At 35.9% G+C, this 24,612-nt stretch overlaps 1 protein-coding gene across 3 annotated transcripts in view; it reads left to right on the forward strand.

Annotated features, from left to right (window-relative positions):
- Nucleotides 1-24,612, forward strand: part of Fstl5 (follistatin like 5) — a 596,643-nt gene that overhangs the window by 383,681 nt on the left and 188,350 nt on the right. For all 3 annotated transcript variants that reach the window (XM_052730071.1, XM_052730070.1, XM_052730069.1), the window contains exon 8: nt 10,778-10,898. In XM_052730071.1, the coding sequence (XP_052586031.1) occupies nt 10,778-10,898 (121 nt within the window). The remainder of the gene's footprint in view (nt 1-10,777; nt 10,899-24,612) is intronic.

Here is a 24,612-nt window from a genome sequence, read left to right on the forward strand (position 1 = left end):
TTTTCTGTGTGATAAAGAGGCAAGTTCTATAGTTCTTCTGTGATCCTTCAATCTAGCAAAGTATATGAGCCATGAGATGGAATTTAATTTTTATAATCTCTAAATAAAAATATTGACACATAATTCAATGATATAATATAGTTTTTATATATTATCTGGTTTTAAAAATAGTATATTGTAGTGAAGCTTACATGATAATACATATAATGACAGAAACATCAATAAAACTGTTGTATAAGAAATTCTGGAAAATCTAAGTAACAAAAATTAATAATATCTCACTTCTTCAGAAATGAAAATCAAATTGAGTTGCTAACTACATATTTTAAAAATATTATTCATTACTAATATTTTCCAAGTAATTGAGTAGAAGCTAAAATACAGTAATTATAATGACTGTATTGATTAATTCATGTGCATGCTCACTGAACACTGCTTCTATTAGAAGCATTGAACTGCATGTTGACTGAGAAGTGAACAGCATCAGTGCTCATGATTAAGAATTGGGGAGGACTAAATAATGCAGAAAGAAATATTAGAAAATAGTTATTGATTATTAATTATCATATTTTTGCTACATTTTGAGATTATAATATAATTAGTTTTTTCTCTTCCCTTTCCCCATCCAAACACTTCTATATTCTCCCTGACTCATCTTCAAATTCACTATAATATATACTCTAGAAATCTTATTACATTTTTAACAGATTCATAGTCATGATTCTATATCAGATTTTTTATGATCTCAGAATTGTGTACAAAATTTGTAAAGTAAAGTATTTCTATCTATCACTTGTTTCTCTGTCTTTCTGTCATTTTTAAAACTTCAATTCACTCTGTGGCCAAGTCTGACGTTGAACTTGAATCTTCCTGTGTCAGCCTCTATGTGAGAATAGGTGGGATCCAAAGCACTAGGATTTCATATTTTTCTTTATAATGAAAGATGTTTATTATAACTCACCAAGTACTTTCCATGAATCAGTTTTATTTGTTCTTATGTGTCTTATGTGATCAACTGTGCAAGTGTTTTGATACCCCATTGTCTTAGGGTTTTTTATTGCTGTGAAGAGACTCCATGACCGTGGCAACTCTTATAAATAAAAGCATTTAATTGAGGTGGCTCACATACAGTTCCAGATGTTCAGTCTATTATCTTCCAGATTAGCAGCAATGGTGGCATGAAGGCAGATGTGGTGCTGGAGCTGAGAGTCCTACATCTTGACTCAAAGGCAGTAGGAAGTCTACTGACTGTCACAATGAGTGAAGCTTGAGAAAAGAGACCTCAAAGCCCAGCCCCACACTGACACACACTTCCTCCAACAAGGCCACACACATACTTCCTAATAATACCATTCCCTTTAGAAGTCATTTTCTTTCAAGCCACCATACCCATGTCATATATGTTTGGAAATTAAGCTTAGAGAAAAGAAAAAACATTCTTTGGTTTCTTGAAATTTCTCAGTAGTGAAGCTATATTTCAATCTAGGTCAGTGTTTTCAAATCACTACTATCCAAATAAATAATTGGATTTGAACTTTCTAAAGTTAACAAAAACAGCATGACTTCTTTAGGAAGATCAATTCGATGGTAAATGTTGAAATATAATATCCAGACATAGCTGAAGGAAAAATCACCAGAAAAGATAGATAAACATTCAACTATGCTAAAACTGTACATTGAACTGGAGAGTTGACAATAGTTTCAGATTAGAACACTGTTTTAATTAGTTTTCCTGTTGCTGTGAAGAGACACCATGAAGACAGCAACTCTTAGAAAGAAAACATTTAATTGGGGAGGCTCACTTACAATTTCAGAGTTTCAGTCCATTATCATCATGGCAAGGAGCATGGTGACCTGCAGGCAGACATGGGGATAGAGCTGAGAGGAGGGATGAGAGGGGACTCTGAGATATGTAAAAGGAATTTAAAAAATGAACTATAAAAAATCACAGAAAAAGAAAGACTGAGATTTTTAGTTTGGTTGATTTCTGTAATTGGAACACCATGTTGATTTCTCTAGTGTTACCTTGTCCTTGTAGCTGGAATCAGTTTTCTAAGTAAATTCCTGATTATGAAGGTACCATGCTCAATTTAGGTTCTGCCTGTGTACCTGTCTTGCAGAACTTATTTCTCCATGCTCTTGTCATTTCGTCATTTGCCAGATGCTGCTGGTTTCCTGATTTGTGATGAGTGGTGGGAGGCAAAGTGTCCAGTTTCTTCTCACTCACCATCAGCTCTGCAGTTACGGGTCTCTGAGTCTTCTACCTGGAACTTCCTTGGCATTTTTGCCCTGTTCCAAAGGATAGGAGTTTTCAGTAGTAAAGATTTAGAGAAATATTTATCTTTGTCCAAAGCCCAGAGTGTTTTCATTCATGTTGTAAAGGAGTCACATTATGCATTTTTTTAAGAAAAAAAATAGATTAAAAAAACCCTGCATGTGTATGATTGTTTTCTCTTCATGTGTGCTTGTGCCCAACTTGAGTGACTGGTGCCCACATAGGTCAAAACAGGAGATCAGGACTCAGAGAAGGGAGTTACTGATGACTGTGAATCACCAGGTATCTGGGGACAAAACCTGGGTCCTCCATGTGAGCAACAAGAATACAAATCTTAACTGCTGAACCATCTCTCCAGCCCTCAGATGTAATTCTTCATAAGTGTAAGAATTATCAAGAAAGATTCATGAAAGAACTTTCTTCGGACCCAAGCCTTTCAACAACAGCAGTACTTTAGACAATTTCATGATTGCATAATTTTATTACTATTTTATGGAAATAATTTTTTTATCTGAAGAAAACTAAGTATAGTTTTCATTATATGACAAAGTGAAAACACACTACAATAATCAGTATTAAAAAGAGAAATACTTTAATATTGATATAATCAAACTGAGGTATTGGTGAGGTATTTGGCATAGAAAAGAACATTGAAATGCAGTAATATTAGTACCAATTTAGAAATTTGTAGAGAATCATAATATAAAAAGAAAACTGAAATTAAATTTAGAAACTATTTTTTAATATATTTGGTTTATCTCTTTTATTACAACTGGTTAAATAATGCTTGTGAAGAAAGGCAGGCCCAAAATGCATCTTTTGTGTTCAGAATAACCACACTGGCACATTATTTCTTTGTAGACTCTTTTTTTTTTTTTTTTTTTTTTTTTTTTGGTTTTTCGAGACAGGGTTTTTCTGTGTAGCTTTGCGCCTCTCCTGGAACTCACTTGGTAGCCCAGGCTGGCCTCGAACTCACAGAGATCCGCCTGGCTCTGCCTCCCGAGTGCTGGGATTAAAGGTGTGCGCCACCACCGCCCGGCTTCTTTGTAGACTCTTATAGTGCTGATCATCCACTGATTGTTAAAAGTTTTGATATTACTCTTACTTGATTAACTGTAGTCAGTGGGGAGTTGCCATAAGAATTCTCTAAAGTTTGGAAATGTACTACATATGTTCTTCTCTGTTTGCTCTGCTTTGAAAAGAATATGAGCAATAATCTCAACAGAATACATGATTTGGAATTTTTTCCGATCAGCTCTTCCCAGACATCTGTGCTTGAGGCTATTTTATAATTGTGAAGGGGTACGTAAAGATTTTATCTACTTACAGAGTGTGAAGATGTAATGGAATTCAAAATGAGGACATATTTTTTTTTCCTGAATTCAGAGTGCCTGTTCTCAGACCATAGCTCTCAAGCATGGCTGAGCAATAAAATCACACCGTTTAGGGGAACTACTTAGATTAGAAAAGTTCTGAGAATATACTAGTTTGAAATATTAGACGTGTAACCCTAGAAGGAAGGTAAAGCACAGTTCTGATGTCTGTGAAATAGCACCAGGTAATCTTAAATTTAAGTTCGAATTAATGGAGAATCTGCAAAGTAGAAAGCATGTTAAAAATTACAGAAGAAATTGACTTTACCCAGCTTGAAGACTTCCACAAAGTTATTCAGCATCATATTTCAACCTTTTGATTTGCAAAATGAAACTAATGACACTGCCTTTTGTTTTGTTTTGTTTTTCCAGACAGGGTTTCTCTGTGTAGCTTGGTGCCTTTCCTGGATCTTGCTCTGTAGACCAGGCTGGCCTAGAACTCACAGAGATCTGCCTGGCTCTGCCTGGGATTAAAGGCATGGGCCACCACTGACCAGCTGACACTGCCTCTTAAAAAGGGTTATGCAGAAGATGAACGTCTATATTTAAAATAAAATACAGCATAGCACTTGAAATACTTAAGTGCCTGGTGTCTTTTAAGTGTGTTGAAAGGATCCTTACTTTATTCAAAATAGCAATTGGATATTACAATTTAAATTATTATAAAATTCTGCTCTATGAAGGCCTTTGCACAGTTATATATTGAAAAAGCCTATGGATAGAAGATTTTTGGTTTCATTTAGAAAAACTGAAAAAAGAAAACATGGACAGAGACATACAGTTTAAGGGGTCATGTATATGCTGATTAGAAAGGATTTTTTTAATTAAATGGTTAAATTTAACTAAATAGCTAAAATTGTAAACTAAATTTTATGTTATACATTAACATGGATTGCAATAAGACACCGTCAGTAAGCATTTTCTACATAATAATGGATAACTGATCACATGCCCCTAAAACCACACTTCTAAAGCCTCATAAAGCTGGAAAGATACTCAGAAACCAGACTGAGAGAGAAGGCTCGTGCTATGCAGGTAGATACATACACCAAAAAGCACTTGTCCATATCAGTATTTAGAGAAGTTCAGATAGAAATTCTAATGCATAATTCCAGACAGTAATGTAGGGTTACACATTCAAAAGTTACATAGAGTTTAGTATATGTGTATATAAGCATGATCATAAACACCAGGTATATCCTCTATCTCCCTTATTATTTAAAATTTTTTTTGTCCAGCAGAAGAACACATTTGTCCTGATCTGGTTTCAGTGACTTGCCTTCTTTGTAATGAGCTGCATGTGTATCCCATATACATGTCTATTTTGTCTACACCAGACATGAGCTACTTTAAATCACCAGTAATTGTTTCCTGTTCTTACTCTGCAAACTTTTTAGCTCTGATGTTTCTCACTACATTTTTATAAAACTTTGTTTTTCTCCTATTAAACCCAGTAAAAAGCCAAACTACCTGAGTATGATTCCTTCAAAATGGTCTTTGTCTCTGTTTTCTGTTCCCTCCTGGACTTTTGTTGTTTGAAACCACATTTCTGTGGAAGACTATTTTAGCGGGGAGTGTTAACATGGCCTTTGGGCTGGAGCTCCAAGTTCTCCTCCACTGGTATAGGTCGTATAACTTCCTCTGTGACAGTATCAGTTACTTTAACTTCAGGGAGTTGTAGAAATGAAATATGAATAATATCCTATGATGTGGCAGTAAGGTATTTGTACTTTATCTTGTACTTATAAAAATATTCTAGTATTGTTATCAATGTGTGATTTGTTTACCCTGATCTTGACTATTCCCTCTTCTGCTCCTGACTTCCCTTAATCTTCTCCTCTCTTTTATTCTTCTATTCTCTCTTTCTTCCTTTTATTATTTCCTCTCTTATTTCTTTCTGTATTTTATTATTATAATAATAATTATTATTATTTACTATTATCATTGTTGTTGTTGTATGCGTCCTTGTGAGAGTACACATCTGAAGTCCAGAAGACAATTTGTAGACTCCAGTATCTCTTTACCTATGGCTCCTTTATCTGCTGAGCCATCTTGCCCACACTAGCTCTATCTTTTTAAAATGTATTTTTGGACACTGTCAGGATCAGGTTCAATACCCTCCTAGTGATTTTCTTAATTTCAATCAATCTGAAATTGAGTGAAGCTATTTTTTAACAGAAATGCATATAATACAAATACAAATAAAGTTGTCAGTGTATCACAAATACTTTGGACACTGCTATAAATATATTGGAATGTCACCGGCCTCTACAACATCTTAAAGATAAAATGCTTATTTTAAAAAAATCAAAATTTGAAGGGAAAGTATTCTTTGATGTACAGTGTTGACACAGTTTATGACGTTTTACAAAAACAGATAATGTTAAGTCCATATTTCATTACTTTAAGTCTAGGTTACATTCATATCACATACATATTACATTTATACCACATAATATTCATACTGTATACAAATTAAATCTTGAACAGCACATTTGAATATTAAATACCAACATGACAGTACTAATGTTAAAATTAAAATGGGAAAAAGAAGAGTAAAGAATTCTTGAAAAGTACATTAGTCCATTAGCTCATTTGCTGCCACTATAATAAAGTATCTATTTAGGCAATTTTTAGAGAAGGGGGTTCATAGTTTTGATAATTTAAGGGCATTAGTGTGACCTCATCTCCACTCTGTTGAGGACCTTATTTTGGGATCAAAGTGGTAAGAGCCCATGTGAAGGGCAGCAAGCACTTAACCCAGCAGGAAGATAAAGTCAGATTCCTAGTTCTTCTATTATAATAATAATGTTTATAATATTAATTTATTTTCTCCAGCTCAATCAAATTTTCCCCTCCCTTCTTCCCTCCCTCTCTGCTACCCCCTTGCCACCCACTCCTTCTTTCTCTTAGAAAAGGACTGGCCTCCCATGTGTATCAGCAAACCATGGCATATCAAATGGCAGTAAGACTAGGCACTTCCTCTCCTATTATGGCTGAACTATGCAACCCAGTATAGGGATGGGTCCCAAAAGCAGGTAACATAAACCAAGACAGACCCTGCTCCCACTGTTAGGATTCCCACAAGAAAACCAAGCTACACAACTGTGACATACGTGCAGAGGGCCTAGGTCAGTCCCATGCCAGTTCTCTGGTTTTCAATTTAGTCTATGTGAGACCCTATGAGCCAAGTTAGTTTATTCTGTGGGTATTCTTGTAGTGTCCTTGACTCCTCCAGTTCCCCCAGTCCTTCCTCCTGCTCTTCCATGGAATTCCCAAGCTCTGCCTAATGTTTGTCTGTGGGTCTCTGCATCTGTTTCTATCAGTTGTGGGGTGAAACCTCTCTCATGACATTTGGGCTAGGCAATAATCTATGAGTGTAGCAGAATACATTAAGAATAATTTCATTGATTTTTTTCCCCAGTAATGTTTGGTTCTATTCTAGGTCTCTGGGCTGTCCAGTCTCTGGGTCCTGGTCCTCCAGGAAGTGTTGCCAAGTCCTGCCAGTCCCAGAGCCCACTTATAAAATAAACACACAGACTCTTACATTATTTAAACTGCTTGGCCGTTAGCTCAGGCCTATCATTGTCTAGCTCTTACTCTTATATTTATCCCATTTTTTTTTTTTTTTTTTTGGTTTTTCGAGACAGGGTTTCTCTGTGTAGCTTTGCGCCTTTCCTGGAACTCACTTGGTAGCCCAGGCTGGCCTCGAACTCACAGAGATCCGCCTGATATTTATCCCATTTTTATTAATCTATACTTTGCCATGTGGCTCGTGGCTTATCGGTACCTTACATCTTCCTTGTCCTGGTGGCGGCTCCAGGCAATCTCCCCCTCTCCCTTCCTGTTCCCTCAATTCTCTTCTCTGTTAGTTCTGCCTATACTTCCTGTTTGGCTACTGGCCAATCAGTGTTTATTTATACAGAGCGATATCCACAGCACTCCTTGGTCAAGAACTTAATTAGATGTGGCCCATTCCTGGCACTTGACATTTCACTAATGGTAGAAAGATGTCTGGTTAGAGCATTTTCTCCCCCACTATTTGAGGACTCCATTTAGATTTCATTCATGTTTGTATATGTTTTAAGAAACTTGTACTCTAGTAGGTTTCCCTATGACTCATCAAATGCCCTTTATTGTTAGTTGTCACTCCCTGTATTCTTTCCTGTATACTCTCTTCTCCTCCACTGCATGTTTAATTTTCCCATTTTAGTCTGTCTCCTTCCTCTCCATAACTATATATTCATTCTCCCCTTTCTTGGGAGATCCCATGTTCCCCACTAGTCCTTTACTCTATGCATAAACTCTGTGGTCATATGGGTTGTAGCCTGCTTATCAAAGGCTTAAAAGCAAATATCTATATATAACACTATAAATATTGTATTTGTCTTTTTGGGTCTGGGTTAACTCACTCAGAATGCTTTCTTTTTCTATATCCATTCATTTTTTGATGGACATCTAGGCTGTTTTCAGTTTCTAGCTATTATGAATATAGCATCAAGGAACATGGATGAACAAGGGTTTCCCTAGCATCATGTAGTTTTCTTTTGGAGTATATACCAGAGTATTATACCTAGATGTTGAGGTAGAGCTATTCACAGCTTCCTGAGGAAATGCTACTGTAGAAATTTTTAGTCCCACCAGAAATGGATGAGTGTTACTCTTTCCTCATATCCTCTACATCATGACTTGCAATTTTTATTAAATTGATCTTGGCATTCTGATTGGTATAAAATGAAATATCAAAGTAATTTTTAGGTGTATTTTTCTGATGATTAAAAATGTTGAATATTTCTTTAAATGTTTTGTACACGTTTGTCATGTGCCATTTTTGTGAACTTCTTAGTTCTGTAAACCCATTTTTATTATGTTATTTGCTTTCTTGGTGTCCAGGTTTTTTAGTTATGTGTATTTTAGATATTACCCAATATTGGGTATGCAATTGGTAAATATTTTTTATGTATCATGCCAATTTGACCAAATTATGGTGTCCTTTGCCATATAAAAGCTTTTTCAGTTCGATTTATTTATTTATTTATTTTTAATTCTTTAGTAAAACATTTTACTGAGTTTTATTTCAAGACAAATTTTTCTGAGCTGACTACAATATTACCATTGTGTAAAGTATTTAATAAAACAAATTGAAATATAATTTATTTCTTGGGACTTGTAAAGTGGAATTTTAAGGTAGAACAGTATGCAAAGAGAGCACAGTGGTGTTCAGTATTTGCCCACAGACAGCAGTGTACTGAGAGTCATTGGAATTTGATTGAGCCATGGGATCTGAACATGAGTTCCCATTGGATGTGAGTACATGCATATGTATGTTGCATCTCCCTAGCCAAATTATCTCATAAAACACGTGCTGAACCATTAAGTGTTCCTACAAACTTGTTGTGTACCAGAAAATTATTAGGGATAAAGAATTTGAGTCAACTAAAGCAAAGAAGTTTATGCTCATTACTCTAGTCCTACTGTCATAGAAGTACTTTGTCAAGTTAAAAGGACTCAACACAGGCAGAATGTAGAGGTTCTGGGCAGCTCAGAGAGGAGGCTGCTCTCTTCCTTCAATTCAAGGAGTGAGAAGGAGGTCTACAAAAAAATCAAATAAGGACCAACTTGTTAAATTTTGTTATTAGTTCCTATGCTACCAGTGTTCTGTTCAAAAATCATTTTCCTGTGCCAATGAATTCAAGGCTATTCCCCAATTTCTTTTCTTTAATATCCAGTGTATCTTGTTTTGTGTTGATATCATTGATCCATTTGGAGTTATGTTTTGTGTTTTGTGCAGGGTGATGCATATGCACCCAAGATGCACCCATCTAGTTTGACCAGGTCCAATAGTTGAAGATGCTTTCTTTTATCATGCATGTACTTCTGACTTCTTTGTCAAAATTCAACTGTCAATTGGTGTGTAGCTGTCCTGTTATCCAGTTTTGCTTTGAAAACTGTTCTTCAGGATACTGTGATCTCAAATAAGTATCTATGTTCAATAAAATCTTATGGTAAAAAGTTCTGTGATTTTGTTTCACCAAAATCACTGTGGGACAGAATTGTTAAACAGAGGGATATCTATGTTTTGTTTAAATAAAGCAAAGTCATGGAAACCTAAGATTTTGATAACTGTAGAATGGTCCCACAGAAACAGTTCCCTATGGGGGAGCGTGAAGCTTTTCCCTCCCCTCCAGTCCATGAAGATAGTGGAGTTCGCAGGGAGCATGAATGAGTACAAGCTATTGATTCAAAGTTACCACAGAAGCCCGAATGTGAGAGGAGGAAGAGAGGTCAAAATGGCCACTAATGACATCTCACAGAGACAGGGCAGTCAGGCTTTTATAAACACTCCAGATTATGAGAGCAGATTTTCCAAAGACCCGAAAAACAGATTTGACAATTTTCCCCATTGCACACATTGACTCATAAAGAGGAGATTTTCTGGGTTGTATACTGAAGTTCCAAGGCTAATGTTTAGACTCGGTTGTGATAAACAGAGGTGAGTCTTTAATATATTTCCCTAGGTATAATTATGCATTTATTCTCCAGAATACCAAATAGCTGGCTGTTTATCCACATAGCCCGTAGATTACAATCTTTAAAATTAAACCCTTGCTGAGAATTTAGTATTATGTTATAGTTCATGCTTAGCATGTTTGAGGATATGATTTAGTCTCCATTGGCCCTCAAACAAAATAAAATAAAACGAAACATCATATCTCAGGATACAGCTATAAATGCTTTTACTGAGAACATACTGGTTTGGTAGCCATTTTCCTTGATATTTATAATAAATTGTGGATAATTATAAGACTAAAAATGTAATTAACAATTTATTTTTAGTTGTAAGTAAAGTTCTTGGTAGAGCTTTAATTATCTGAAATTCAGATTATAAAATTAAATTATGCTAGTATACTTTGTTAATTCATGTATTTTAAATTAACATGGGAAAGTTATATTTATCCATGAAAGCTCACTTTTAAAGAAAGAATATATTGAAGAAATATTAAGATAAATCAATATCCTTCATGTTTACATAATTTATATCCTTTAAAATGTTTAATATATTTATTTTCCTCCTGAATAGTAATGACTTTTCAAGTAGCCAACTCTGTGATTTATTTTCTTTTTGTAGGACTTTGGCGATGATGGGTCCTTGTATATCACCAAAGTTACCACAGTCCACATGGGCAATTATACCTGCTATGCAGATGGCTATGAACATGTACGTCAGACACACATCTTTCAAGTGAATGGTAAGAAGAATATTGTTACTGTCATCTTTTTTTGCTTTACCTGATAATGTCACAATTGAATAGACCCTTAGTTTTCATAAGGTTCTAATTTTAGTTATTAGACTTCCTGTTAGTGTAGTATCATTTATTTTTTAAGTCCTGAAGTGAAGAGTCACTATATATTAGTAACAATTTAATCATTATAAATTATTGAAAGTAACATTTTAAAGCGTAAGAAATTTAAGTTATTAGTTTTAATTGAAATATCAATCATAAAACAAATTTCAAGAATTGATAGGATTAGCAATTTAGAATTTAAGTCAGACCACCAACTATTGGATTACTCTTACCAACAGCATAGAAAACTCCTTCTTAACTTGTGTCATGGTATCAGCTGTAACTCCAATCCCTGTGTTGTAGAGGGAAGAAGATTAGGAGTTGAAGACCATCCTTACCTATAACTGAGAATATTCTGGGAAACATGGGACATCGCCTAATTTTTATTTAAGGACAGTATTATTTATGTGAAGCTCGTTTTACACTGTGATGCTTTATTCAGTGGTTTGGGATGTTAATGAAACAAACATATCAAAACCATTCATTTAGCAGAGATTTAACCTGAGTTGACAAAGAATGCTATGTATGTATGTGTCCGTACTATGTTCCATACTTTATTGTATGCAATATTTATCTATACTGTGATCTATAAAACTAAGCAGAGGTGGCTTTGAGGGGTAGACAGTGTGACTGGCATGCATGCCTGCATCTGTAAAAGAAAAATTAGACTATGAGTTTGGAGGTCTAGACTAGGTCTTGCAGATATGTCTCTACACTGGGTGTTTTCTTTTTTCTTTTCTTTCTTCTCTTTCTTTCTTTCCTTCCTTTCTTCCTTCCTTCCTTCCTTCCTTCCTTCCTTCCTTCCTTTCTTTCTTTCTTTCTTTCTTTCTTTCTTTCTTTCTTTCTTTCTTTCTTTCTTTCTTTCTTTCTTTCTTTCCTTTTTTGTAAGTGTCCTGGAAAGCTATGAAAGTGTTTGTTATAGAGAACTGGGATATTTTTATTTGTTTCAAATGAATGAATTCTTAAAATATTGTAGTCTCTGGGAAATAAGTACTTGTAGTGTTGGCTGTGCAGTAATACAATAGGGGTCAGGTTTGGAGAATGCTTATTAAGCGACCTGCCACTCTCACTGACAGTCACATGTCAGTGTGAGAGAGAGTGGAAACAGATCTTAGAGATGTGAGATGAAGAGTAGGTAGAGCCTGCAATGAAAAAAAAAAAGAGAGAGAGAGAACATCAAGAGACTGGGTGAGATTAGCCTTTAATATGTTAATTTAGGCATAATTATTGATGCAAAAGTCAAGAGAGGACTGACAGCCATAGTTGTATATTTAGGTACTTCAATTAAAGTTTTAATCAAATCAAGCTCAAGCTTGATTAGATTACCTTAAGAGTGTGTGTAGATTGGATGTGAAGTCAGAGATCTGAGCCTTGAAACAAAAATTACACAGAGAACAAAGCCAAGGGACAGTGAGTGTGCAGAAACCAATGTCCTGGAACATAATTAAGGAAATGCTCTAAAATGCTGGAAAATGGGGCTAGGGGTCAAGCTCAGTTGGCAGAGTGCTTGTGTAGTGAGCATGAAGCCTCGAGTTTAGTACCCAGCACACAATGGACTAAGTGTCCTGGTACATGTCTATGCCAGGAGATGGAGGCAGGAGCATCTAAAATTCAATTCTTCCTCAGCTATATGGGATTTTGAAGCTAGCATGGGACTCTCTTTTAAAAAGACATTAAGAAGTAAAATAAAGCTGGACACCATGAGAAGTGTGATGATCCTTGACCCACAACAGTAGCTGATCCAGGCTGTGGTTTCTGGGCCAAACACAGCAGGAAACTAGCCCTGGGTCTAGTTGGAAGTCAGCTTTCAAGGGGAACAGTGAAGAAGACAAGGTCATGATATACATTGTTGGAGTTGCAGGCGCTTTGAACTGGAGCCACACTTGCATCTCTGTTTCAGTTGAGTCTATGCTGTGGCTACTTCCAGTCTGAATACATTAGACACAGTGTAAATGATACAACAAGACCCATGCTCATTTCCCTTTTAGTAGTAATTGACTTCAAGCTAACCAGCAAGTCCAGCACCCTGAACTTCCTTACTTTTCTTGTAATTAAAGCACAGATGTTCTACTTCACTGTATTGCCAGCAATTATATTTTGTCTCTTAGCATCATTTACGGTCAGTCTTGCTCCTGATCTTTCTGCCTAGCCTCTTGGTCCTTCTTTAATGAGCCTAGTTCATATTCCATATGCTTCAGAGCTATATTTTAAAATATTAAAAGCACTAAACCAGTTTTATCAGCTGTCCTGGAAGTTTGGTTTGCAGTTGGTACTCCCAGACAAGCTGGAAAATGTGCTGCAGGGAGCTTGTGTATCATGGGAGGGCAGGAGAATCGCTGTACATGGCTGCCGTTCAACAGTTCCTGCTCTTTGCTCCCCTCTGAGGCAAGTTTACTCTGCAAGTCACCCACTCTCTGAGCTCCAGCTGCAGAATCCTGAGACCTGAGCCAAACTGTAGGTTTCTATGTTTTAGGACTCATACCCAACTACCAGGTTTGCCCCTTCTTTTACTCTCTTCAGTGAATGAACCGCTTGTTCTCTGATATCAGTTTTTTCTCAAAGACGGAATATTTTTGAAAAAGAAAAAAGAGACCTCAGACATGAAGCCTCCATCCACCATCAACCTTAATATGAATTCATTACAAGTAATTCAACATAAAAGTTATCACCTGTATGGAATGCTATCTGCTCCCCTCCTTTCCTAAGTATATAGATACTCAAATCAGCATCAAATTAGAAATAAAACCAGCACTTCTTTTATTTTAAGACGTTTCTAGAGTAGTAGGTTTCCATATGACCCATCAAATGTCCCTTAGTGTCAGTTGTGGCTCCCTGAATCGCCTCTCTTATACCCTCTTCTCTCCCCTTCCCTTTTTGATCCTCAGTTCCAGTCTATACCCTGTTTCTCCATTACAATAAATTCTGTTTCCTTTTTCTAGAGAGATCATTCCCTCCTGACTAGTCCTTTACTCTATAAAAATAACCTCTGTGGTTATATGGATTATAGCATGTTTATCAAAGGCTTAAAAGCTAAAATCCACAGATAATCAAACATATTCACCATTTCTCTTTTGTGTTTGGGTTTCTTCACTCACAGTGATTTTCTTTTCTTTTTTTAGCTCCATCCATTTTCCTGCAAATTATGTGATTTACTTGTTTCACAACTGAAAAATATTTAATTGTATACATGTACCACATTTTATTTACCTATTCATCTGTTGATGGACCTCTAGGTGGTTTTTAATTTCTAGCTGGCTTTAACGATACAACAACAGTAAACAAAGATGAGCATGTGTATACATAGCTGCATGCAGTCCTTTGGGTTTATGCCCGAGAAGGTTGTAGCTAGATCTTGGGTAGATCTATTCACAGCTTCCTGAGGAAGTGCCTCACTTGTTTTCATAGTGCCTCTACAAGTTTGAAATCTCACTAGAAGTGGATTTGTAATTGGTACAGATGTTTTCACATTCTTTAGTCTGCCACTTTGTCAATATTATTTATGTTCTTTAACATACAGAAGCTTTTCAGTTTCATGAGCTCCCATTTATTAATTACTGTTCTTAATGCCTGTGCTATCAGAGTCCTATTCAGAAATCCATTTTCATTCAAGTAAATAGTTTTTAATTTCCTTCTTAATTCTTTCCTGACCTTTATTTCATTCAGAAATGAGTTGTTCTATTTCCATGAGTTATTATACATTCTGTTGTTTCTGTTTCTGTTGATATCCAGCTTTAATCCATTGTAGGCAATATGAGGTATGGTTTTTCAATAGTCTTGTATCTGTTGGGATGTGCTCTGTGTCCAAGTATGTGGTCAATTTTGGAGACTGTTCCATGAGCTGCTGAGAAGAAGCCATATTGTTTTATGTTTGGGTGAAATGTTCTGTTAATATTTGCTAGGTTCATTTGATTTATGATATAATTTAAATCAAGCATTTCTCTATTTTAATTTTGTCTGGATGAACTGTCTTTAGTGAGAGTTGAATACTGAAGTAACCCACTATCAACATGCAAGGGTTCATATGTGTTTGGTGCATAAATGTTTAAAACTGCAATATCCTCTTGGTGTATTTCTTTTTCCTTTTAGTGGGTATGTAGTGTCCTTCTTTATCTTTTCTGATTAGTTTTGACTTGAAGTCTTTTTTGGTCAGATATTAAAATGACTATACCTGCTTGCTTCTTGGGTCCATTTTCTTGGACTATCTTTTCCACGCTTTTTATGCTGAGGTGATGTCTATTGTTCACAGTAAGATCTCTTTCTTGTATGTGGCAGATCTTATTTTCTAATTTTATCTTATTTTCTATTTTATCTTATTTTATCTATTTTCTATTTACCTCTTTAGATTTAAGTTTCTTTATATCTCCGTCTGTAGAGCTGGATTGGCAGATGTATACTACTTAAATTTCTATATTTTTGTGGATTTTTTTCTCTGTATATTTTGTTTGACAGTTTTGATGGGTATAGTAATCTTCACTGGCATCTGTGGTCTCTTAGAGCTTGTAGAACATTACACTTTTTTTTGACTTGCATAGCAAATTCTTTATCCACTGCTCTAGTTCCATGGTTTTATTTGCTTGATTGGTTGTTTATTTATTTATATAGTCATTTATTATGAGGCATGGTCACTTCACTAAGTTAGAAGCTTCTTTGTTGACTAGGCTAAGCTTACCAGGGAGATCTGCAGATGCAAACACACCTGCCTCTGTACTCCCTTCAATCACTAATGTTACATAAGTGCTTTTACAGCTGCCTACACCTAGTCTTTTAGTCCTGTTTGAAGTAGAAAGTCAAGCCTTCATGGTTTCCAGATGAATGTTTTACTAACTCATCAGCTTCCCTTCTCCCACTTCTGTGTTACGGCTAGGCACAAACTATGATCAAATGGGTACATTATGAATTATAAGACATAGAAATATTTTTAAATTTCATAAGGATGAGACTCCTTCAAGGTGGCACTGGTGGGCAGTGTATAACAAACAATAGAGAGTTGTGTCTGGAGAGACCCTAGAGTCAAGGGAAGGAATATGATCTAAAATTATATTATGTAAGCATATTCTATGATGCTTACATGGATAATCTAGGAGGACTTCAGATAATTCTTAAGAGAAAGGATAATAAATCACTGAACTAAAGACGTTATCTGATAAAAAAAAATAAATGCAGATTGGTCTTTGGGAGGTACATTCTTGTGTGATGCAGCCGGGAGACAAGAAAACCTCTGGGATGAGGATGTTCAATGTATCAGCTCAAGAAGACCATCAGCACTGCTTGGGGGTTCTTTGGTGAGATGAAGAATGAGAGCTTAGAGGGAAATTTGTGAATGTGAATGTGAAGTGGCTTGGAAAGAAGGAAATAATTGTCTGCTGATCAAGTGGAGTGATAAATAGTCATATGTCCTTAGAATGATGAGCAGGGCTTGAAGTGTTATTGAGATGGTTCTTGCTTGCTCCAGTACACTCTTTCCTTCTATTGTACTTGACTATGAACTGGAAATCAGAGCGCAAAGACACTTAGATATAGTAAACATCACACTTGTCTGGTAAGTGTCTAGAAGACACATAAAAGTAAATTAAGCAAACTTACAAAGACGGCACAGGCCATGTGGAATGTAGGGACAGAACTATAGCTATATAAAATGTGATGAGTAATGAAGTTAGCTGAAGTTTGCACTTTATCCAAATCTTAATAGAGTGAGGTACTGGGGAGAAAGATATGCCATTTGGGACTCAAACATTTTCTCCAAACATCTGGAAAAATCTAATAATAAACAGTTTAGAGTATAAAGAAATGTTTTACAGCCCACTAAGGTTTTGTCTTATTTAGGGATTCTGTTTTTGTCCTAAAACACCACTACCCATAGCCACTTTGAGGAGCAAAGAATATATTGCATTTTATACTTTTAGGTAATAATCAGTCACTAAGGGAGGTCAGTATGAGAACTCAAGACAGGAACATAAAGGAAGGTACTGAAGCAGACCATGGAGAACTGTTGTTCAATGGCATGTTCCCCGCGGCTTGCTTAGCCCTTTAGAAAAATAATTCAGGACCACCCTACCCAGCATTGGTATCATCCACAGTGGCAAGGGTTCTCTCACATCAATCATTAACCAAGAAAATGCCCCGTGGGCTTGCCTGAAGATCAATTTGGTAGGAGCATTTTCTCAACAGAAGTTCCCTTTTCCCAGACGACTCTAGCTTGTGTTAAATTAAAAAAACACTAGCCAGCAAGGTTTCCTAAAACATTCAGCAGCTCAAATGTTTTAAATTAGATTGGCTGGTTCTAGCCTTAACCAAAAAAGAAACAGTATGAAGTAATTCTGATTGATCAAATTCAGCTACCATGGGCCACAAACTTCTACAATAAACACATTTCAAGGATTATAATGTTTAAACTTCTTTGGAGAAGCCAGAGAAGAAAATGAAACGTCAGTCCAGCAGTAAGAATTTTGGCTCCTATCTCCCCCCTCCCTCCAAAAAAACAAGGAGAACTTATAGGAGGTAGAGATGTACTTTATTTGGATGTGAAAAAGGGGGCCTCTTGGTGGCCTAGGAAGGGTATTCCCGAGAGGGAATATGCTTACGGCAGCCCATAGTTTTCAAAATAGCCATGGAAATTCTTTTCACATTTGAACAGAAAATATAAAAGATAGAAGAAAGGGAAATGGCACCTTGCCTATGAGAAAATACTTAAAGGAGCTTTAATAAAAAGCACCCAAAATAATTTTCATTCACTACCATTAAGTTGAAAATGATTATATTTCTGTGATCTTTAAGTAGTCTACCAACAAAATTTTAATGAATATGAAGGAATTAAAAAAATACTGGTTAAATTACAAGCCATAATTTTCCCATAGGCTTCTGTTATATAGGAGTATTTTGTACAGAAGTATTTAAATAATAAAATATATAAAATAACAGTATTCATTAAAATACTATAGTATATATGAATTTTTAAACATTTTATTTTCTTTTTTGCAGTGTTTGGCATTGATACAATATCTTAAAACATGCATGGGTTTTTTGCATAAATCAATATAGGAAAATTGGCATCACTTAGTTGCTTTAGGCCAATAACAAAAGAATAGTGGGACCCAAGGAGAGACACTAGTGAAACACTAAGAACGTATAACAGAATGCAAAGCAGTTAGTGCATTTGTGCATCCAACTCATCCCTAGATAGAAAACTTTAAATTCTCTGTCACGTTTTTCAAAAGGCAAAAGAATACCTTTAGGAAATTAGGTTATCATGTGGGATTTAAAACTGTATATCCAGCAATTAGTAATAGAAAATAAATATATGACCTGTTACTACGACAGTCCCTGGAAACCACCACAGATATTGGAATATGTGAGTGTTTTGAAATGCAAAGTAATTTAAATATCTCAGGGTTCTAACAGAATAAAAGTTTACCCATAACCATGTTTCTTTTCTGACAATGTAGAATTAGATTGTTGAAATATCAGCATGGACCTGTGTCCTTGTTTGAAAAAGCATTGTTTCTATCAAAGGATTTTGAATCTCCAGTGGAATTCATTTCATGTTTTTATTTTTCTGTCTACATAAAGCAAACTGCCTTTAGATCCAATACAGAATGTTTGAAAATTTTAGAAGTCATCAGTGTTTATACTACCCTCTGGGCAAAATGCTTGTCTATATTCAGAACTGACTTGTATGTGTGTTGCTACTGCTCTGCCATTCAAATTTAAGCCCTCACACATAATATTAAACAGATTCATTTTCCTATTTGTGTCAAAAACTCCTGAATAAAACTGTTGGTTGTTATAAAATATTTATATTGAACATTTGTATTTTTCTCTGTCCAAATTGGAAAAGATCTAAAAGAAAATCCAAACACAGGGTAATTGAAATCTAATCTTCACTACTGAAAAGGAAATTTGGACAAAGGGACTGAAGGAAGAACCATGAAGGGTTTGCTCCTTGCACTATGGAACTATATTTCCTGCAGGGCCACTAGGAAAATGGCGAATTCTATTCAGGAGCTAACTCTGCTCTGCTAAGCTTTCTACATGGTCAAAGTTCAGAGAAGAATAAAATATTTCTGCAAGCTTTGCAATGCAGAACACAGGAAGAAAGAAGCTGCCTGCCTCTTTATTGTCCTTATCACGTAGTGAGTTAATAAAGGGTGGGCAAAGAGAGGCTCTTCTGGCTTGGTCATCTGTTGGTCCTTTTTGAGAAGAAAAACAAACAAGCAGAACAGCATCAAAAAGTGCAAGTTCTTGGGACTGTTCTCACTAGAACAGCAATTCCATGCTCAGTGAAGTTTCATCTATGCCTGAACAAATATTCCTGTCATATTTGGTAACACAGTTTGGATATTTTACTCCTAGGAAAACGGAACTTTGGCTTGCATGTCTAAACTTACGGGGAAGGAGAAGAATGGTTACTTCACATTGGTTGCTATCAATGATGTAAGATTTTATTTTTCTCCCTGCTAAGGCTCGGGGAGAGGCACTGTGCATGACTGGCACCTTGTCTGACACAGGCAGGGCGATGATGGAGGATAACCACCCCCTGCAGCCGCTGGCTGCAAGAGTCTGTCTGTACCATTTCCTAAATGCCTATCAGCAGCTCTCAAAGCAGAGGCGACACGTCATGGAACAGTCATTCCCAGTGTGGACTCATCATTGGGAAGGAAGCTCAATGTTCATCTCCTGCAGGTGGAACATTCTGAACTACCACCTTTCTTTCTGCATGACCTTTCAGAAATTGAACACTAGAATCAAGTTCTTCTGGACCATCATAATGGTGCTTGTGATTCTATTTTCTTTCTTTTTTATGTATTTATTTGTTGTTGTCTTATTTTTCCCAAACTATTGAAGACTAAGTTCTTTCCTTGTTTCTGTTTTTGAAAATACTCAGACACAGGGGAGTCCTTTCTCTGATAATTACTTTTACCTTTTTTTTTTTTTTTTTTTTTTTTTGCTCCTCCTGGAAAATCTAGTGGTAACATATTTCTGGAAGGTTTTAAGATAGAACAATGTATTGGTAAAAGACCTAGGATCACCTATTTCACATTTTCTGTGCTATATTACATCCAGTTAGAGTGCATAATAATACATTAAACACCTTAAATATTTATTCTGTGATCAGATTCTACATCATGATACCTGTATCCTCTAATTATATAATAGATGGTATGTGGAAACAAAACACATATAAGGAATGGTGTTATACAACGCAATAAACTTTTGAGTGTGTTTTGTGTGTGTGTGTGTGTGTATTACTGTGGAAGCACGCTTAAATGTCACCCACACGTGTGGAAATCAGAAGACAAATTTCTAGTGCTATTCCCTCATTCTACAAGGTATCCTGGGGATTGAACTGAAGTCAGTAACCTCTGCTCACAAATGCTTGACCTGCTGAGCCATCTCATTGGCCCTTGAATACACTTTTAAAGCACTTGCAGGGAGCTAGTAGTACACTCAGTTCTCTACTCATCAAAACATCCTTGCACATGTCAAAGGGCTACAGTATGTTTTTTAGTCCTTTCATTGAAAATAGACTTTGTTCTCACATAATATATTCTGATTACAGTTTCCCTTCTCTCTATTCTTCCAGTTCCTCCCCAACTTACCTCCCATCCAGATCAATCTCCTTTCTGTCTCTCAAAAGGAAAAAAAAATAGACATCTAACAGATAGTAATGCAATAAAATAAAGTAGATAAAGCGAAAACTAACACATCAGAAACAAATAGAAGGAAAATAACTCAATGAAAGTCACATAAAGCAGATATAGACATACAGACACACTCACTTGCACATTCAGGAATCCTGTGAAAATACTAAAGCTGAAAGCCATACTATATGCCCAAAGGATCTATGGGTTAAAAAGAAAGAAAAAATAAAACAAAAATAAACAAAATTGAAAAAAAACCCTGATACTACATTATGAGACAAGGATCTTCCAAAGATATTGAATTCTTATTCGGTTGACAATCTAGTACTGAACATTCAGCCTACACTTAAGAGTACTTTGTTCTCTCTACTGAAACTCCCCAGGACAAAACTTACTTTTCTTTTGTGCATATTTATCAATTTTTTTCATATTTATCAATTTGAAATAGTTCAAATTTAGGCATGGTGGTATGGTCCATTTCTTCTTTCACTTCTAGGAACCTATCTGGTACAGACCCACGAAAATCTTGCTGCCTCAGTCTCTGAATTCATATGTGTGACAATCCTGCTGAATTAGAGAACCTTATTTCTTTGGTGTCCTCCATTCCTTCTGGATCTTACACTTTTCCTCTTTTTCTGCAGGGTTCCCTCAGCTCTTACAGGAGGGATCTGATGGAGACATCCCATTAAGGGCTGAATGTCCCAAGGTCTCTCATTCTCTGGATATTGTCTGGATGTAAGGTCTCTGTGTTTGTTCCCATTTGATACAGGAAGAATCTTCTCTGATGTTGGCTGAGGAAGGCACTAATTAATGAGTGTAGCAGAATGTCATTAAAAGTCATTTTGTTGCTATGTTCTTTTAGTAGAACAGTAGTATTTGGTTTTCCACGAGGTCTCTGGTCTATCTAGTTTCAGGTTCTTGGTCCCCAAAAGAGTGTCGGGAATGGGTTCTGTCTCATGGAGAGGACTTAAGTCAAATTTGATATAGGTTGATTACTCCCACAAGCTTTGTTCCTCCATTGCATTAATATATCTTACAGGCAGTACACCATTGTAGATCAAAGGGTTTGTGGCTGTGTTGGTGTTTCCATTTCTCCTTTAGTATCATGAAGAGAACCTTCCAGTGCCATGAACATTAGTCAGTTGGGGTGAAGGTTCTTTGTAGACACCAGCTCAATTTCTCCATGTTCAATGACTTCTATAAATGTTGTCTTCAGCAATGGAGCATTGCCAACAGTTTACAGAAAGCAGCCTACATTCTTGGTAATAATCATGGTTGATATGGGTTTCCTATGAGACCACTTTGGCAAACAACTCAAATAGATGTAACTCATTCCTGCTATTGGAAGCTTCATTTGTTGACAAGAAGTCTCCAATCGGGGCTGTTTCCCCCATTATTTGGCAATTTCATTGAGACTACCTTCATTTTATTTTTTAAGATTTCCATACTACCCCTCAAATGGCACTTAATTTTGGATGTCTCTCACCAGATTGACTCCCTCATTCCTCACTTCCCTCCACACTTGATCATCTTGTTCAACCCCCAGCTCCACATCCATCCCTAACTATTCAATTTCCCTTTCCTGGGAGATAAAGTTTTCCCTCCGAATTCACTACTTTATACCTAATTTCTGTGGATGTAGGGATTGTAGCTTGATTGTCATTTTCTTAACATATAATATCTACATATAAATGAACATATCATATTTGTTTTTCTGGGTCTGGATTATCTCACTTAAGGATGACTTTTCTTCTAGTTCCATTTATTGCCAGCAAATTTCATGATTTTATTATTTATAATGGCTTAGTAATACTTTGTTTTGTAAATATACCACACTTTCTTTATTCATTCATCTGTTGAGGGACATCTATGTTAATTCCCATTTCTGATGATTATGAATGATCATCAATTTACATAATTGAGGAAGTGTCCCTGTGGTAGGATGTGACATCATCTGGGCATATGCTGAAGAGTGATATTGCTGGATCTTGAAGTAAATCAATCCCATCTGTCTGAGAAACACTGAAACTGATTGATTTCCATAGTAGGCAAACACACTTGCAATCCCACAAGCAATGTATAAGTGTTCGCCTTATTCCAAAACATTGTCAGCATGAGCTATAATTTGTTTTATTAGTTAGGTCATTCCGACCAGTGTGAGATAAAACCTCAAAGTAGTTTTGAATTGCATTTCCTTGATGGCTAAAAATGTTGAACATTCCTTTAAATATTTCTCAGGTATTTGAGTTTCTTCCTTTGAGAATTATGTTTTAGATCTGTACCACTTTTGAAATTGTTTATTTGGAGTCTTTGATATCTAGTTTCTTGAGTTCTTTATATATTTTGAATGTTGGTCTTCTATAGGCTATGTAGTTTGTGAAAATCTTTTATCATTTCCTAGCCTGCCACTTTTTCTAAATGATGGTGTCCTTGCCCTACAGAAACTTTTCGTTTCATAAGGGTTCATTTATTAATTGTTTATCTTTGTGCCTCTGCTAATGATGTTCTGTTAAGAATGCCATTTCCTGTGCCAGTGAGTTCAAGACTATTCCACACATTCTCTTCTAATTAGGTTGAGGTCTTTGATTTATTTGGAGTTTATTTTTGTGCAGATTGATAAGAACAGATCTATCTTGCTTCTACATGCAGACATCCAGATTGACAAGTGCTATTTGTTGAGGATGTTGTCTTTTATCCATTTGTACTTCTGGCCTCTTTTATAAAAAATCAGGTGTCCATAGGCATGTAGATTTATGTCTGGGTCTTCTATTTGATTTACTTGAACTATGTGTCTTTGTGCAAATAATTTGCAGTTTTTATGACTATAACTCTCTAGTACAACTTGAAATCAGGGATGGTGATACCTCCAGAAGATAGATAATTGTTCAAGATTGTTTTAGCTATCTTGTGTTTATATGAAGCTGGAAATTGTCCTTTCAGGATCTGTGAAGAATTTTTGGAATTTTGACAGGGATTGCATTGAATCTGTATATTGCCTTTGGTAGGATGGACATTTTTAATATATTAATCTTACTGATCCATGAGTATGGGAGATCTTTATATCTTCTGATTCCTTCTTCAATTTCTTTTTCAAAGACCTGAAGTTTTTAATCTAACAAGTCTTTCACTTGCCTGGTTAGAGTAACACCAAAATATTTTATATTATTTAAGACTACTGTGCAAGTCCTTCTGTCATTTGTTTATAGGAATGCTAGTGTTTTTTGTGAGTTAATTTTATATCCAATTACTTTGAAAGTGTTAATCAGCTATGAGTTTCCCAGTAGAAATTTTAGGGTGACTTATATATACTATCCTATCATCTGCAAATAAAGATACTTGACTTCTTCTTTCCTTGGTATTCCCTTCTTTTCCCCCAGTTGTATTATGGCTTTGGTTAAGGCTTCAGAATTTTATTGAATAGTTATGGAGAAAGTACATGTCATTGTCTTCTTCCTGATTTTAGTGGCACAGTATCTGTCTTTTAGGCATTGTCATCCAAGCTTTCTTTAGCCAGACCAGTAACATGGCATTCACATGAATACATCACTATTTGAACTTATTCCTAAGAACATGTTGCTACATGTTCTTTTTTTTTCATATTTTGTCACCTGATGATACCCTGTCTTTTCATATTTGTTTCTCATTTGTATAGCACTTGATTCAGGGCTTGGTAGTGAAGTTCTGGTTCAAGCAGTCTTCAGTGACCTAACCTTTCTATCAGAGATGACAGTACCACACAGCACAATGACACTTTTCATCTGAATTCCAGATTGTGTACTACTTGTTACTTTTCCATCAAATAAAGTGCAGAAATAGAATTAGCTGTGAATGTCTCACCTTTTTACCAGTGACTATAGAAAATGTGTGTGTGTGTGTGTGTGTGTGTGTGTGTGTGTGTGTGTGTGTGTGTATGTGCAACAGATAGTTTCCAAATCACATTCCCAAGGAAGGCCTTAAAGATTGCTACTTCTACTCAGAAC

Source organism: Peromyscus californicus, unplaced genomic scaffold (genome assembly GCF_007827085.1).
Source record: "Peromyscus californicus insignis strain IS unplaced genomic scaffold, ASM782708v3 Scaffold_9__1_contigs__length_137607984, whole genome shotgun sequence".
NCBI classification, from domain to species: Eukaryota; Metazoa; Chordata; class Mammalia; order Rodentia; family Cricetidae; genus Peromyscus; species Peromyscus californicus.